Consider the following 15,910-nt stretch of genomic DNA (forward strand, 5'->3'; position numbering starts at 1 on the left):
CCATCTGGAACTACAGATGTCTCTCTCTCTCTATCCCTGTTTTGCAAAACCTCAGACTCAGCTTTTATGTCTGTTTGACTGTGGTAAACTTGCAAGAACTTCATGTATTTGCTGATGTTTGCAAAGCTTCCGCTGTACATTCGGGAGTTTGATAGACCATAGCAGAGTAGCGTTAGGTGTCCCTTATAAGTGTTGTTTGATGCCACAGACACTACAGACTGTTCTAAAACTTGAAGGGTTTTCTTTACTGCAGTGTGTAGATTCTTCTAAAAGAAGTCTGGTGTGTCGAGCACCTTCCTCTAAAAGGAAGAAATCTGTTCAGGGCCTATCTAGAAAAGACGTGCATGGATTTGACCAGCTGTATTTTTGATCATTGCCTTGAGGTAATCATTGCACACAGCCTGTACTGGGCAAAGAAGCCCTTCCATTCCATCCACCTTTACTGTCTGGGCTGATGAAGCTTGCTTCTGCAGTCAGAGAGCTCAAGTGTGTAACTGTTGGCAGAACACAATTTATGTACTACTGCATTCTCCAGGTACTGAGAAGTGTATGTGTGTGACATTTCTCTAGCATATGGATGTGGATGCCCCCTCCCTGGAAGTGTTCAAGGCCAGGTTGGATGAGGCTTTGAGAAACCTGATCTAGTGGAAGGTGTCCCTGTTCATGGCAGGGGGGTTGGAACTACATGATCTTTAAGGTCCTTTCCAACCCAGACCATTCTATGATATGAAGAGTGATCATGTACCTGTAATGATGAGTAGAGTCACCACTTTGTTTTACATTAGCAAAGAAGAATGATGCCAAATTTCCTCCTTATTCACGGAAATAGTTAACCAGTGGAAGCTGATAGCTAATCTAAATTTTAATGAGTATCTTTCCAGGGCCCTGGGCGTGCTAGTAGATGGGCTGTATTGCTTCAGGCTACTGAATCATGAATAGTAAGTGTCCTACAAGCTGACTTCTGAGATTGGGGTCAACCTCTCTATTTTAAAAGTCAGTAAGAAGTGTCAGTATTAACCAGAGCCAGCTGGTTGTCAGAGCCCCACTTGGACATATTCCAGATTTTCTGCTTAAGAAAATTGGGGCATATCTTCTACCACTTCATCTCTGCGCTGTATTGTCCTGGCTGCAGGACATTTCACACACACAGGATCAAAATCCCTGCTCTCAGGCTTCTGAATGTTCAGCTTAAGTCAGGTTGAACAGTAGTCTGCAGGTTCTTCCATCTCCTGATATACGTGCCAGATGACTCTTTGGGTTAGGATTTATCTGTTTAGTTGCCACTTATGGAAACTGATTGCCAGTTGGTGTGCTTTTTTATGAGTCCAGGTGCTGTACATTAGTTGTTTGGTACATACATATGGCTTGTACAGCTCATATTCCCCAGTGTGAAAGTTAATACGGGCAGCGTATTTTAGGGAAGATGAGTTACAGGTAAGTGACCTCTCTTCTTGAACACACAGTCATTTTGCCTGAAAATAGGTTCCTGTTGCAGTCTCTTTTTCTGCCCTTCTCTGTGACAGTTCTTGAAAAAGTAGATCAAACTAATAGAATGGAATTGAAAAAGAAACTTAGGCTGTGGAATGGATTTGAGTATACATTAGACAAGATAGCATGTATAGTGCTTGGAAGTGGTAAGAACAGGAGAGAGAAATCCTATGACCTTGCTATGATCAAAACAAAAAAATAGAAGGATCTTGAGAGAGAAATGCACCATACTTTTCACGTAGCTTCAGATGACAAGGGGCAAGGTAGCCAGTTTCCTTTGCATTTTTTCCTGGGGATAGAACTGGCTCCTGAAAAGACAATGAGGAAGGAGATACCAATCAAAACGGTGACCTGAGAGGACAGAAATGGGCTTAGGAATGGGTATGGTGATGGAGAAGCCCAAAGGGCTTAGCTATGCCAGGGTTGAATGGCATGACAGGAGGGGTGCAGATCTGGATGACTAGATTAGCTCTGATGAGAGGGCTGGGGGGAGCAAAGGAAGAAAAGTAGCACAGCTGTTGAGTGCAGAGGGATGGCAATGACAAAATGAGGAGAATCAAGGTGTAGGAAGAATGACAGGAGATGTCAGAATAAACATACAGCAGGACCTAGGGGGAATTACAGGTAGACAAGAGTACAAGTTTTCTTTCCAGAGCCCCAAGTAGAATCCTGCACTATCTGCGATCTCTGAAGCTGTTTGACTTAATAAATGCAAAAGTGATATACTTTGCAGGTAAGAGGCATTGTAGTTAACATGGTAAAAATGTAATTTACTGTTTTAAGAAGTGATTTTAAGAAAGAGTCACATCGTTTTTACATTTGAGGTAGTTTAACATTTAAACTGGCCAAATGTTTGAAAGCTATGAAGAACTTCAAAGGAATGGAAGAAAAGACTTAAGAGAAGGTTACTGGATTAAAAATATAGAGAATTGATAATGCTTATTGAACATGCAAGTATACACTGGATTTATGTTCTCCAAGAGTGTGCCTTTCTGCTTGTTTTGTAATCATTGCTCTATAAACTTAGTCACTACAAAACTAGACCGAAAATATTTTTAAAGTAACTAATATTTAGTTTCTACCCAGATCTTTCTGCAGGATATGAGAGTACTTAAATAAGTAGTAGAAATGTTAATGAATGGAACTGGCACAGGCAGTACTGATTTTTCCAGTACTGATTTTTTAATAAAAATGTGAATATTTGGTGCCCAAGCTATTCCTTCTACTTGTAATAGGTCCATAGGATTCAGGGTCCCTAGTTACTGTTTTTCTGAGAGGATTTTGAACTCTGTAGCACTGGTGGTTTATATTATGGTTTGCTAATTAGCCACTTGACGTTTACATGCTGTTTTGAAAAGAGGAGTTTTATTTACATAAGTGATTTCTTCCTCCTGGGTACTTTCCAACCAAAGTCTGTACTCTTCTCAGCTGGAAGGCAGACCAGTAATCATAACTACCAGTTTTCTTCCTGCTGTTTTCTGGCTGATCCTCCTATCAGAGCTTCCATCTGGTCAGTGATACCATTCTCACAACTTGTCTCTGACAGTTCTTCCTAGATACTGTGTTTCCTTGCTAACTTTGATAGAAATGGTCACACAATAAAGGTTTTTTGGTGTGCAAGAAAAACTAAGAAACTAAGAACTGTGTAGAGCATACATTAGCTGGATAGTTCTGTTGAATATTCAGTTTCAAAACTGTTACTGAATTAGTATCAGAATTTTTAAAAGTCTGAGTTTGTGTAAGAGTTCCAAGTGGTACAATTTGCATCTTGTGTCATTTGTGTGGATGGAAGGACGAGGCTGCATTCTCTTAGAATTACAAGTGAATTATTCAAGTCAAATATAATGAGGCAGTTCTGAGTATTCCCTTTGAGCGTTAGGCTGTGGTAAGATTCCAGACATATCTCTAGTATGTTTTAGGTAACTTTGTGTCTATCCATAGGTAAAAACATAATTTTCTGCAAAAACTGAGTTCATAATGAGTTTGGAAACAACAGAACAGTTATTTCTAATAATTACACTGACATTGTAATTTTGATATGTAAATACATTTGGAGATCTGGTGCTTCAGTTCTCGTGGCATCTTACAGTATGAACTTGTTGGGTCAAATACTATGAAAGATGCTTTGCAAGTCTTACCTGGTCTCACTGAGTGGGAAATAAGATGTCTAAAATTAGCCTGTAGAATTGCATTTTGACTGCTTTGGTTCCCAGTATTTTGTAATGATTGATAAGTAATAATTAAAATTAATAAATAAAAAGTAATAATTAGTACTTTTGAGACTAATCATTTCATATTTCACCTTTTCCTGGCTGCTCTCTTCTAGGCATCCTACAGGAGGATCGTTTATCCGGCCAAACAAGGCAAATTTTGGAGTAGATTTTCTTACCGCGGTAAAGGACCGGTACGGACTGAATGGTAGCCAAGATGCTGACCAGGGGACAGAGAATACATTCATAATTGGAAAGAAAACTGTGGAATTTGTTGGCATAGATTCTGTTGCAGAACAACAAAGGCAAGTGTAATATATGAAAATCTAAGATACACTGTTAGCAATTGATTAGTCAAGTAGTAGTTCAACTGTAAGGAAAGAAATTTGTCTGCCTCGCATGTAATATTGTCATATCTCTAAAAGTAAGCAAAACTGCACTGTGGTGGAAGAGACAAGAAATCTTCCTATTGTGGCTTTGTAATTTACCTGTTTTATGGATAGGAACTGGGATTATGTCATGTTTTGAGTGCTCACAGTCCTCATTTTGATTTCAGAAAGTAGCACGTGATTATATTTGGGGAGGAATGAGGGAGATAAATTATCATTGTATCGGCAGTCATTTTACACGTGCGTGTACGGTATCCTTTCATCTTCGTTTACACATCGTGTCAGTGATGACTTTGTAACAGAAGGAAGGCAGAAAGTCACTGTACTGCTAGTGAAGAAGTCTTTCAGTCAGTTCATGTCATGTTCATTTATCTGGAAGAATAAGAAAGAAGTAACTCGATGATGTGTAATAGATTGCAGTTTTAATGACCTCCACCTTTAGAGAGGTATCGGTTCAATAGGTGGCAGTCTCCTGAGCTGATACTCCACAACTGTTCTCCCTTTGTCTCCCAGAACATACTAAGCAGTCAAAAATACTCTTGTCTTTTTTGATAAGTGGTACAAAGAATGTCCAAATAACTTAGAACTGCTTGTAGAAAGTATTACAAGGAACCTGTTTAACTTGGAGCCTCTAATTAAATTCCAGTTTGCATAGCTATATTTTATCTGTTTTATCACTGTTTTTTTTCAGTTGAATGAGGTTTGGTTGGGGTTTTTTGGGGGGTGGGATGGTGGTTCAGTCAGACCTGTTTTGTAGTAGCAATGTAAAGGCAAAAAATAGGAGATATGTCTGTCTTCTGGTAAGAAAGACACTGCAATGTAGCAATCTGCACATTGCTAATTCTAAAGGAGATGATATGTGTGAAAAGGATATTACTTAGTTGTAACAACCAAGTACTTATATAAATCTGTTTCTGTTTGAAGATTACTTAACAGAATGTTCTTTCTCATTTAGCCAACTGAACCAACTAGTGGATATCTCAGTGTGTGAGTGTGCAGTGAGCCATGCTGGTCAGAAAGAGGAAATCAGCAGAACTTGTGCTAGTATCCTTTTTTGCTATATTGCATAATACAACACATAAAGTACATATTTTAGCATTCCAGGTATTCACTTCAATGAATTGTATTTGTATCCTTTTATTAAAAAAAAAAAAAAGTTTTAAAGCTGCAGTTTATGTTTAGAAGCTCAATGCAGTGTTTACAGAGTTAAAAAGTAGATGCCTACAAGTTTGGAGAGGGAATGCAAATTGTGGATAAGAATAGAAATATTGTCATAAGTTGCTGCTGTGACTGCAATTTCAGAAGGCTCCAGCAGTGGGTGGTTTTTTTTAAATTTAACTCTAGAATAGGTAATGCCATAAAAATACAACTGATATGTTCTGTAGGCACCAGAGGTTTTCAGTATATAATAAACAATGTATTCAATATACTGCATGTTGTAGTGCTGTTACAGAAATACAAAGCAGATATTATTTGTTCATTTATGAGGACCAGTAAGAGTTCCTGTCTCTACAGAAATTAATCCATTTTAGGCTTTGTCAAGTTAAGCTCTATTATAAAACTGTAAGCCATTTCCATACCACAAATCAAAATAAATTTGCTGTAACTGAGCAGTAGTATCTCTTAGCCCAAGCAAGTGCAATCTATTGCAGTTTATTTGATTCAAAACAAAACCTTAATTCTGATTTTGGAAAAAGGAAGTTCAGATTTGAGATAAGTTTATTTTTCTTAAAGTGAAATTTCAGATATCAGGCATATAAACCTATCAAAAAATTTAATATCATCTTGGGAGACAGTAACAGCTATTGCTTCTCAACTTCAAAACTTGGAAACACTTAATATAAGGTATAAATATTCATATTTGGATTTCTGTTCCTTTTGCATAGGGACAAAAAAGAAGAGTCTCTTTTAGATAGAGGGTCAACTTTCTGAAGGTAACTGGATACCTCAATACTTATTTTAATGGGAGCTAAGTTTGTAAATGCTTTTTTTAAAAAAAAATTGTCATTAATTCATGTGTGTGCTATGTTTTTCAGACATTCCTTTTCAAGGAAAGACTAGAACCCTAGGAGTTTAGCATCTATGTAAAACTAAATTCTGGAGAAGTGCTTGGGACAGGTAGATGCCAACTAGAGATTTGTAAAATTAGGAAAATCAGAGTTATCTGAAAAATAGAATACAGTTTTTAGCCATTAAACATTTACAGGAATTTAGGCATTTGTCAATGTGTTCTACATAACATTTCACCATATTTATGTGAATTGGCTTGTTAGCTGGGGAGACTGGATTAAAATCATTATAGATTTTTACAGGGTGCTGTAGACTCTCAAACTAAGCAGTTAGACTGAAGGTAAAAAAAGAAATTATTCAAGAGTACTTTTATAGAAATGAGGAAACAGGCAGTATAGAAAATTAAGTGTACAGTGTCCTAAGATGCCCTTGTACACTTCTGTGACATCAATTAATTCTCTGGATATTAAAGCTTAGTTTGCCCAAGACAGAACTGACTTAACACGTATACGCGTCCGCATTGCGTGTGTGGTTCGCAGCAAGGACACAGCTCCGCAGCAGACAAAGACAAGTTTGCTGAGTGTCTGAGCAGCAGGTCAGACTCTGGGCACTTGTGTGTAGGGTCTGCATGGCTCTGGCAGGGTGTGGGGACCCCAGTGGTGGATGGACCCCTCAGAAGAAGCCAAGACCTTGAGGTGGCACTGCTGCCAGAGTTTAGTAACGCATCCTTATCACTTAAAAATCTTGCTTAGCGTTGTTTAGTTAGGTTTAGCAGTAACTCTCTGTGCAAATTGTTTGCTTTTAATACATAATTCCAAATTACTGACTTAACTACAAGCAATTATTCATTATGCTAATAACTATTCTTTTTACACAGTGAAAACAAAATTAAATTTCCATCTACATCGACTTCTCTATCCAGTGTGTTTTCAAAATTGAGGATTCTGGCACTTAATCAAACTGAGATAACATGGACAGAGGTAACACCCTTTCCTGTTGTTTTTCATTATTATTATTATTTCTTTGGTTTTGTTAGGTTTTTGAGGCCAGGAAAGCACAATAAACATTTACACATTATATTACTCTACTGAAATGTAATCACCCGTAGGAAAGGTGCTGTGGCATAACTGTATTAGTTACGTAGTAACTAACGTAATTCCTACATAATGTAGGAAGTTGCATTGGCCCAGGAGTCTAGTAAGAAACTACATTTGTAAATGGCCAAGTTAAGATAAAGCAGTTGGAGTATAATATAACTTCATGTCCCAGGGGTTTGTGTGAATGAAATCTTTGCATTTCCTTGCAGTTATTAAAGGTTTATCTGTATTTTTATGCATGTAATAGAACAAATGCAAATGGAAGAATGTAAGCCATTATGACGCGTGGGACTTATTTTGGCATCACGTTGCATCAGCAGGAGATTGGCTTAGTATCTTTGCATATACTGACAATTCTTGAAATAGATGCTGCCTGCTTATGTGCAACACAGATATATCACAGAATAAACAAAGCTCTGACTTGTTTCAGGGACCGAAACTTGCAAACATTAAAATGATTCTCCACTAATATGATTGTCTTATTAAGAATGAAGTCCTGTTGTCAAGTATGTTAGCACTGGCCTTTTTTCAGAGATGGGGCTTATGAAGCACATCTCAGTAGTGCCACATTACTTAGAATGGCTTGTAAATTCCAGCGTATTATTTGGATTTCTCAAGGGCAGATTTTGTGTCTGCTGCATTGTGAAATTACCTGAATTTTCAGATTTTGGCTGCCAGACATTATCCAGTAAGAGAGCACTTGCCAAAACTGAGGTTTGAGTTAAGTAGAAAGTTAGTTCTTCATTTTCTTCTCTTGCAGCAGGGCTGGAGGAGGATCATTGCTATATTTTTGTTTAGTGTCCATTCACTGCTCTCTTAAACCGTCAGTGGTGTTTATGCTAGGACAGTTGATAATCCTTCCATAGCAGCAGCAATATCAGTGGTGAAGTGAGTGGAAGAATTAAGTGGCTACAGACAGTTTAAATGTTGTTTAGTGCTCATGAGAGTAAATCTGTGCATTGTGGTGGTTAAAATGTTGGCAGCTGCCAGCAGCATTTCCTCCATACCAGGGTGGCCGAAAGGCTGGTCAGAGCCATTGCTTCAGGCAGACTGGAGTTCTCTGGGGATAACTGAAGTTTCAGAGAGAAGACCCAGGTTAGTCAGAGCAGTTTAAAATTGCACAGCTTTTGCATTTGTTTTTGAAACTCTGCTCTAGCTGACAATTCATCATAGGTGGTAAGGACATTTTTGGTTCAGAAATCTCTGTTCTAAAACTGAAATTTGTTTGAGTTGTTCCCTTATAAGTGAGGAGACATAAGCCTGTGCTTAAAAGTGGTGTTTCAGGGCAGCCAAACAAAAGGAAAAAAATTAAGGGACCTACCTGACATTAATACTTTGTGAACAAACCGCTTGTTACTGCTTAAGCTATATGGGGAGTTACTTTGAAAAGTCAACTTTTTAATATAAAGCAATAATGAATATGATCCAGGCAAAAGAGTAATACAGTGATTGTCAGTGGGAGTATAAGCAAAGTCGGAAAATCCTAGATTAAAACAATTTAACAGTGAACAGCATTTCAAAATAACTTACTGCCGTATGTAAGAATATATAGCATGGGGATAGTTTTAAAAAAGAAAAGAAGACTCGTGGTTTTTCTTTTTATTTGTTCCTCTGTTTTGAAATATTTTTCACAGTAGAGGGACACGCTTAACTGCTACGCAATTACACATAACTCCACACTTACATGCCTTGAGCATCAGTTTTCCAGAAAGTTATTTCATTAGTATACTGTATGCATATTTCTACAGACATCTGAGATTTCTATTCATACATCAGTAAAAGAGCTTATTATTGTATAATTGTTGATTGATTGTTCAAAACATAACATAAAACCTTCAAGGGGGAAAGATGTCCTGTCAAATAGAAACCGTTGACTTGGTAATTGAATTAATGCATTTGAAAGCAATGAATCCATGTGCATGGCTCCAAAACCATTTTTTCTTATTCAGCATTTAGATCATAATGTTGTATTTGTGATTCTGTTTTCAAATTAACATCTTACATTTATAAAATAATCTACTATTAAACAGGACAAAAGAAAATTCTGGGTTAGAGTAGAGGTGCAGGATCATGTTTCTGACACATGTAGCAGGTAGTTGGGAAAAATTCTAGACAAAGGGCAAGCATAAAGTAAGAGCTTCTTAAAAAGTAATCCAGAATTCTGGGGCTTCCTGAGCTGGAGACTATGTATCTGTGTTTAATTAATTTGTGGATTGTTTGTTTCATGATTTATCTAGCTGTATTAAGATCCCATTTGAAATTTTTGATATCCACATTTTTTAACATCAGTTTAATTAATGTGCTGTATGAAAAAATACCCTTTTTGATTTTGCTACCTGATAATTTCATTTAATAATTCCCAATATTTTTAATGCAAGTAACTGAGAAGAGCTATTCTCTGTTTCATAGCTTTGATGATTCTTGTTAAGCTTCTTTGTACCTTTCCCATTTATAGTGTTTGCTTCCTGGGATAAAGACTGAAAATACAGAAACACCATGGACTTGCATAGTGGCAATAAAATTGTTTCTTGTTGTCTTTATTTCTTTTGCAATAGGTCTTGGATTTCCATTTTTCCTTTCTGATCAGCACTGGCTACTCCAGTGGCTCCTTGTCCCAACCTCCCCACCAGCTATCCACAGCAAGGTCCTGGTCTTTCCTGAGTGTTAATTCGGTGTCAGATCTGTGAACTTTTGTTTCTGTGTTTCAAGCAATAGTTGAAAATTTGGCAGTTGGAGTTCCTTAGAATTATGATGTGACTGTCAGTTGGTTTTGGCAATTTTCTACTCATTTGGTCAGTCTATTGCAAAGTCTTCTGCTACTTCAGTTCTGCACAGTTTTTCTATGCCACCCACCACAACGCAGGGCTTTTGTGGGGCAATCCCCCAAAGGTTCTCTGTAGTGAACATGCACCAAATTTCTCTTGACTCTGAGGGTTCTCTTCATGCTTCCTGGTCACTAGTAAATACGCTATTTTGGTTTGTCGTGTTGAAGTAGGGAAACGCTATCCAAATGCCCCGGTTTAGCTGGGGCAGAGCTGGGTTTCTTTTTAGTAGCTGGAATAGTGTTGTGTTCTGCTTTCAGCCTGGGACTTGTTATGAGAGAAACACTGATAACACACCAGTGTGTTCATTTTTGTCACTGGAAGTGAAGGACTTTGTGTTCTGTGAGTCTACAAGCACAAGATCTAAGGGGGTGAGGAATATTTAAATTAATAAGCTAAACTGAGTTTGGATGTGCCAGGGGGATATTCCATACCATATCACGACATATCCAGTATATTAGTGAGGGTCTTTCTCTCTCTGGCTTTCGCTCGGGCTCTCGCTCTTCTGGGATTGCGGTTTCAGTTCGGGATTGTTGCTCCTCCGGGATCGTTATCTGGGAACGGGCCGGGCTTGGTTGGCGGGTGGTGAGCAGTTGCACTCATATTTTGTTACTGTTGTCATTGTCATTACTATTTTAATGATATTGCATGTTTGTTACTGTTATAATTATTCTTACTATTTTAATATTAGTATTATTTTAAGTTTTATTTTATTTCTATTATTAGATGTTCTTATCTCAACCTACTAATCTCCTTACCCTTGCCCCAATCCTCTCCCCTATCCCCTGGGGATGGAGGGGAAGTGGGTGAATGGCTGTGTTGGCTGGTGGGCCAAGGGCCGCCCAAAAACTGCTGGCCAAGGGCCAGCCCAGTGAAACTATCACACCAAATTAAACAGAGAAAATATTGGCGTTGCCTGCTCTTGCTCCAGAGCAGGAAAAGTTGTTATATCTGAGTTTGTAAGTTTACATGTGTTGCAGATATGGCAGCAGGATGATGTTTCCTATTTTTGGGTGTGAAGAATCCGAGCCCTAAATCACATGCTGCCACTTGAAGAGATCTCAGTGTCAATATTTCGTATTGTATATATAATGAGACATTTATATACACATCCAGCTGTGTAACTAAATAGAGCTGTAACTGAGAGAATGAAGAATAGTTGATGAAAGGAGGCTTTTTGGTGCCTAGGATAGCAGACATGTATAGGAGGATTGGTCAGCTTTGTACATAGCATTGAATTTGATTGTCCAGATCTCTGAACTTCACTGCTTTGTAACCTTTGTAACCTCCTGTAAAAACACGCGTTAGGCGATTACGCTGAGCATGTGTACGTATGTCTGTGCTCTTGCATCTCAAAAACTCTGAATCTGCTAGCCAATTTCACACACATTTTGAAAAGAGGTGGGGGCTTAGAAATAGTGTATTACCTACAAGTTCCAAGAAAATAGGAATGTAGATGGAGAAAAGAGCCCCTCTAAGTTTCCTAAACCAAGGAAGGAGTAGCAGGATGAGCTTGCACTTAATTTGACTCTGGAAAATGCACACAAGAAAAATCTCAGCAAAACAGTAATTTGCAAGTCACAACACAGATCTGCAGGAAACCAGTCAGTTCCAGTGCTTATGGAACTCAATTTGCTAAAACCACAAAGTGTTTGACATTGTCACAATCACATACAAAACTGGGGTTTATGCCAGCAATTTCTATTGCTTTGTAATCAGTGTTTATTTTAAAATGTTGTGTTAGCTGCTGTAGATGTTTGCAAAAAATAAAGCTTTATAAAGTAAAAAAATATTTTTTATGTCATTTCAGGACGCAAGATTTAGAACAAAGGCATCTTTGTTCAATTTTAGCCTTTTTGAATTAATCTGTTTTCTTTAGAGTACATGAAAACTTCAGGATATTTACTGACTTAATGCAGTTCTTGGTTTTTAGTGGTTTCCTGTGCTTGCACAGTCTCATGATAGAGAAACCTTCAAGCTCTGATAAATTAAGGTATTTTAAAAATCTGACAGACCTGGTGAGATGTGCAGAAGTTCCAGAACCGTTAGCAGTTGAGTATATACTGTCATTTCCTCACCTCATCATAGGGATAACCTGATCCCACCCTACTGAACAAAATAAACTCAGTTTGCAGGTCACACAGTCTGAGGTAGGGCAGCTACCAGCCCCAGTCTGGAACTGTAAGTCCTGTGACTCTGCAGAACCCCTTTGATGTCATCTGTGCTGGTAGATCAGACAGAGGAAAGAGCCAGCTGGAAGAAAGGGAGGGCTAGGCAATCCGTAATATGTATCTGTTTTTCGGGAGCTAAAACATGTTCTTTGTTCTGAACGTGTTCAGAGGAAATCTGCATAAAGTATAATTTCTGGAATAATTTTTCCCAACTTTTGTTATATTAAATGAAATTTTGTTCTTAGGTTCTTCTTTGTGCTCCAGGATGGCCAGCACTTGAAGAATTGTATCTATCTTCTAATAATATTACAGTTTTGGAAAGGTAAGATGAGTAACGCAAGTCGGTCTTTGGGACTGATATACTGCAAAGTGATATAGCAGATGAAGTAACATCCCTGTAATGTTCACATCACCATGACATAATTGTAAAATAAATTATGCAAACTTCACATGATGTACTTCAAAACGTTTATAAATGTACACAATAATTTGCATGCAGTTATATACTGAATATACTTAGAAAACTGGTGTTTTAATTAACAAATAACTTTAAATGTTCTGCATTTGTGTTTGTTTTTTTTCCAATGTGGCAGGCCTGATAATGTCCTGCAGACCCTGAAGCTGTTAGACCTTTCAGACAACCAGTTACTGGATGGAAATCAGCTGCATCTAATAGCACATCTCCCCAGGTAGCTGCTGTTAAACACATTTGCTGGAAATTCTTTGTCCTGGATATTCATCTCCATAGTCTTTGTTGACTGAAATATGATAGTCTGGATATTGTATGGAAGATTTATGGAGTCTTGAAATAGAGATATTTTGCCCTCTTGAGGAGAGTAACTGAATTATTTAATTGAGCTATTTTAATATAATCATATTTTTGTTGTATAGCAACACGTTCTTAAGCTGTATGTTATTAGGTTTTCATTATGTACTTATGAAAGTGATTTATCATGTTACTAAATTCTTTATATATTAGTGTGCACGGGGTTTTATCCAAGATGACAGGACTGTAGAGTTTGTGTGGAGTGGCAAAGCAAAGGGGCTATGGAAGTCGTTCCTTAGGAACAGTTTTCTGACCATGACAGTGTAATGCAGGTTCATCAGTGGCTCCACGGCCACCTCAGGGTGGTTTGAGCCTTCAGAAAGCTGCTGGGCAGTTTATTGGAAGGTGTCACTCCTGAGGCTGACACACTAACAATGGTTGGTGATGGAGGCTTGCCATGAGCACTTTGCACCCGTGGAGCACACTTATTTGTCCTTTGTAAAGAAAGCAAAACAAAGAGAGGTCGGAGGGAGGTTAAAAAGTGTGGTGATAATTCTCCCCTGTCTCTGTTACCTGCTCTTGATTATTAACCGTGAGGAAGGTCACTGTTGTTACTCACTGGTAGGTGTGTGTGGCACATCCTCTGCACAGGCACTCTCTTTTGGAAGTTTCAGTGGTTTTTTGGGGTAACTTAAAGACTTTAAAAGACACATGCTTTAAAATTAAAAACAAACAAACAAAAAACCCACACTAAAAAAAGCCCCAAAGAAGCAAACAGTATAATTCCCATATTGCATTGGGTAGATGTATTTCCACTTTCTCAAAAGAATGTCTGTGGCAATACCCTTTATGCAGATGCTTCTGGGTTTCTGTACTCTCAATAGCAACGTCTTTACGGTAGTTAGAGGCTTGAGCTATGATTCCTTGCTTTGGGGTTACCATCCAGGGAAAGTAGGTGTGTGTTCCTAAAGCACTTCAGTTACAGTGACTGGAGAATTGTGGGACTAATAAAGTAGTTTTGCTAATTTGCAGAATTATTATCTTGCTCTGTACACCAAAACAGCAGCATGATTTTTAAATAGCCATGAGCTGTGTTTAAAAATTATTTGGGAAATCACACCATTTAAATCCAGGAGCCATTTTGAAAGCTTGACATTATTGCACTTACTCTCTGAAAAATTTATTCCCTGAACACTCTGCTGAAGTCTGGGTACTGTCTGTGAAGCTGCTGTTCATTTGTCAGTGATTGTGCATCATGTCAAAAGTTCATTACATCTTTGTTTAAAAGAAAAAATGAGGTAGTATTTCTTTACAAAAAAACTTCTCATGCCATTTACAATAATCGTATCTATTAAATTTCAGATTAGAACAGCTAATACTTAGAAACACTGGAATATCTTCTATACACTTTCCTGATGTTGGATTTGGTATGTAAAAATAGTAATTTATTTCTAGCTTTATAATTCTGTTTATTTAAAGTTTTCACTATTGTCTTGTAAATTTACTTTTTCCTAGGATGCAAGACTAAAATGTTTCCTTCACTAAAACGCCTTGCAATAAATGACAATAAAATATCAGAGGTAGGTTAGATTAATAGTTTCACATTTTGTAAATACATGTATCTTTGTTTAAGAGTAACTTGCACTTTGCTTTTTTAAAATTCCTTTGATTGTATGTGTAAGATCCTGAGGTAACTATTGAATATTTTGATCAACACAGAGGCATAATTTAAATATTTAGAAGCATTTCTTAACATCTCAGTTATACGTGTTTATGGTAGCGAGTCATATCCCTCTGCTACCTCATCATTCCTCCTGCAGAATGCTAATGACCTAAAATGCCGAGTAGTTCCTCATTTGGGTTTTTCTGTTTGTTTTTCCTTAATTAAATGTAATGCAGTTTTTTACTTAGATAAATGAACAGGATGAAAGTACATGGTTCTGCCGACCAAAAGAATAGTTTCGGTCATGGTCACTGTACGGGGAAAGTCAGTGTTACTGTGTATTGTTCTGAAATGAAGTATGTTTTATGTTTCCTCAAAAGACTGTTCCCTTCCATTGCAGTGGTCATCTATCAATGAGCTTGATAAACTGCCAAGTTTGCGGTCACTGCAGTGTCACAATAACCCTTTCATGGACACAGAGAACAACCTAGGGACCCTGAGGCAGCTAATTATTGCCAAGATAAGTCAACTGCAGGTTTTGAACAAGTCTGAGGTACGTGATATTTCAACAAATTGCATGGAGTCTGGGGGAAGACATTTCATCATTGCCTGAGGAATTGTTTTCAGTTTCTTTTAAGATTACTGTTTGTTTGGGTGCAGGAAAAGTAAAGTGCTGACTATTCCATCACCTAGTCAGTGGGACCCTCAGGAGGGCTACAAGATCCAGCCCTGTTTATGAAGGCTGCTAACTCAGTGGGGGACTAGGACAAGATGGAGGAATGGTGGTTTTTTTTCAAGCGCCCAAGTCATATTGAAGTTGCAGGATTGGTAACAAAAACCAGGTTCTGGCCAAAAAAAAAAAAGCAGCATAGTTGCATCTGTTTCAGTGACAGTAATACAAGCATTTGCCTTTGGTAATAGGAAAATAGCATTATCTAAACCAAATAAAACTTTCAGCACGTTTATCATAAAAGAGAGCAGAAGCAGCATCTGCTTTATACAGATGGACATCCCGCAAAAAACATCCTTATGTCATCATATACAGTAACAGCTGAGCTTAGATATCCACGTATGGATCAGTCAGTACATGCAGGTCAGGCTTGTAAGATTCTTAACAGCTTTAAAATGTACTGAATCTATGGATCAGTCAGTCCTTGGAGATAAGGTTTGTAAGATTCTTGGTAGCATTAAAACATACTGAACATCTAAGTAAGGAGTCAGTGTCATTAATTAGGTTTTCTTCTCTGGAAAGTTGTGTAATGGTATTATGCGCCCCTCCTGTGCCAGTACAGAT

At 37.8% G+C, this 15,910-nt stretch overlaps 1 protein-coding gene across 1 annotated transcript in view; it reads left to right on the plus strand.

Moving 5' to 3' along the window:
• Positions 1-1,423: 1,423 nt before the first annotated feature.
• The window catches only part of TBCE (tubulin folding cofactor E), an 18,221-nt gene continuing 3,734 nt past the window's right edge, over positions 1,424-15,910 (plus strand). The window contains exons 1-11 of the mRNA XM_029085356.1: positions 1,424-1,434; positions 3,815-4,003; positions 5,043-5,131; positions 5,833-5,932; positions 6,975-7,077; positions 12,433-12,509; positions 12,781-12,876; positions 14,316-14,380; positions 14,469-14,533; positions 15,017-15,162; positions 15,904-15,910. The exon at positions 15,904-15,910 is cut by the window's right edge and continues 175 nt beyond it. Coding sequence (XP_028941189.1) covers positions 1,424-1,434; positions 3,815-4,003; positions 5,043-5,131; positions 5,833-5,932; positions 6,975-7,077; positions 12,433-12,509; positions 12,781-12,876; positions 14,316-14,380; positions 14,469-14,533; positions 15,017-15,162; positions 15,904-15,910 — 948 coding nt within the window. The remainder of the gene's footprint in view (positions 1,435-3,814; positions 4,004-5,042; positions 5,132-5,832; positions 5,933-6,974; positions 7,078-12,432; positions 12,510-12,780; positions 12,877-14,315; positions 14,381-14,468; positions 14,534-15,016; positions 15,163-15,903) is intronic.

Source organism: Antrostomus carolinensis, unplaced genomic scaffold (assembly GCF_000700745.2).
Source record: "Antrostomus carolinensis isolate BGI_N321 unplaced genomic scaffold, ASM70074v2 scaffold16400, whole genome shotgun sequence".
NCBI classification, from domain to species: domain Eukaryota; kingdom Metazoa; phylum Chordata; class Aves; order Caprimulgiformes; family Caprimulgidae; genus Antrostomus; species Antrostomus carolinensis.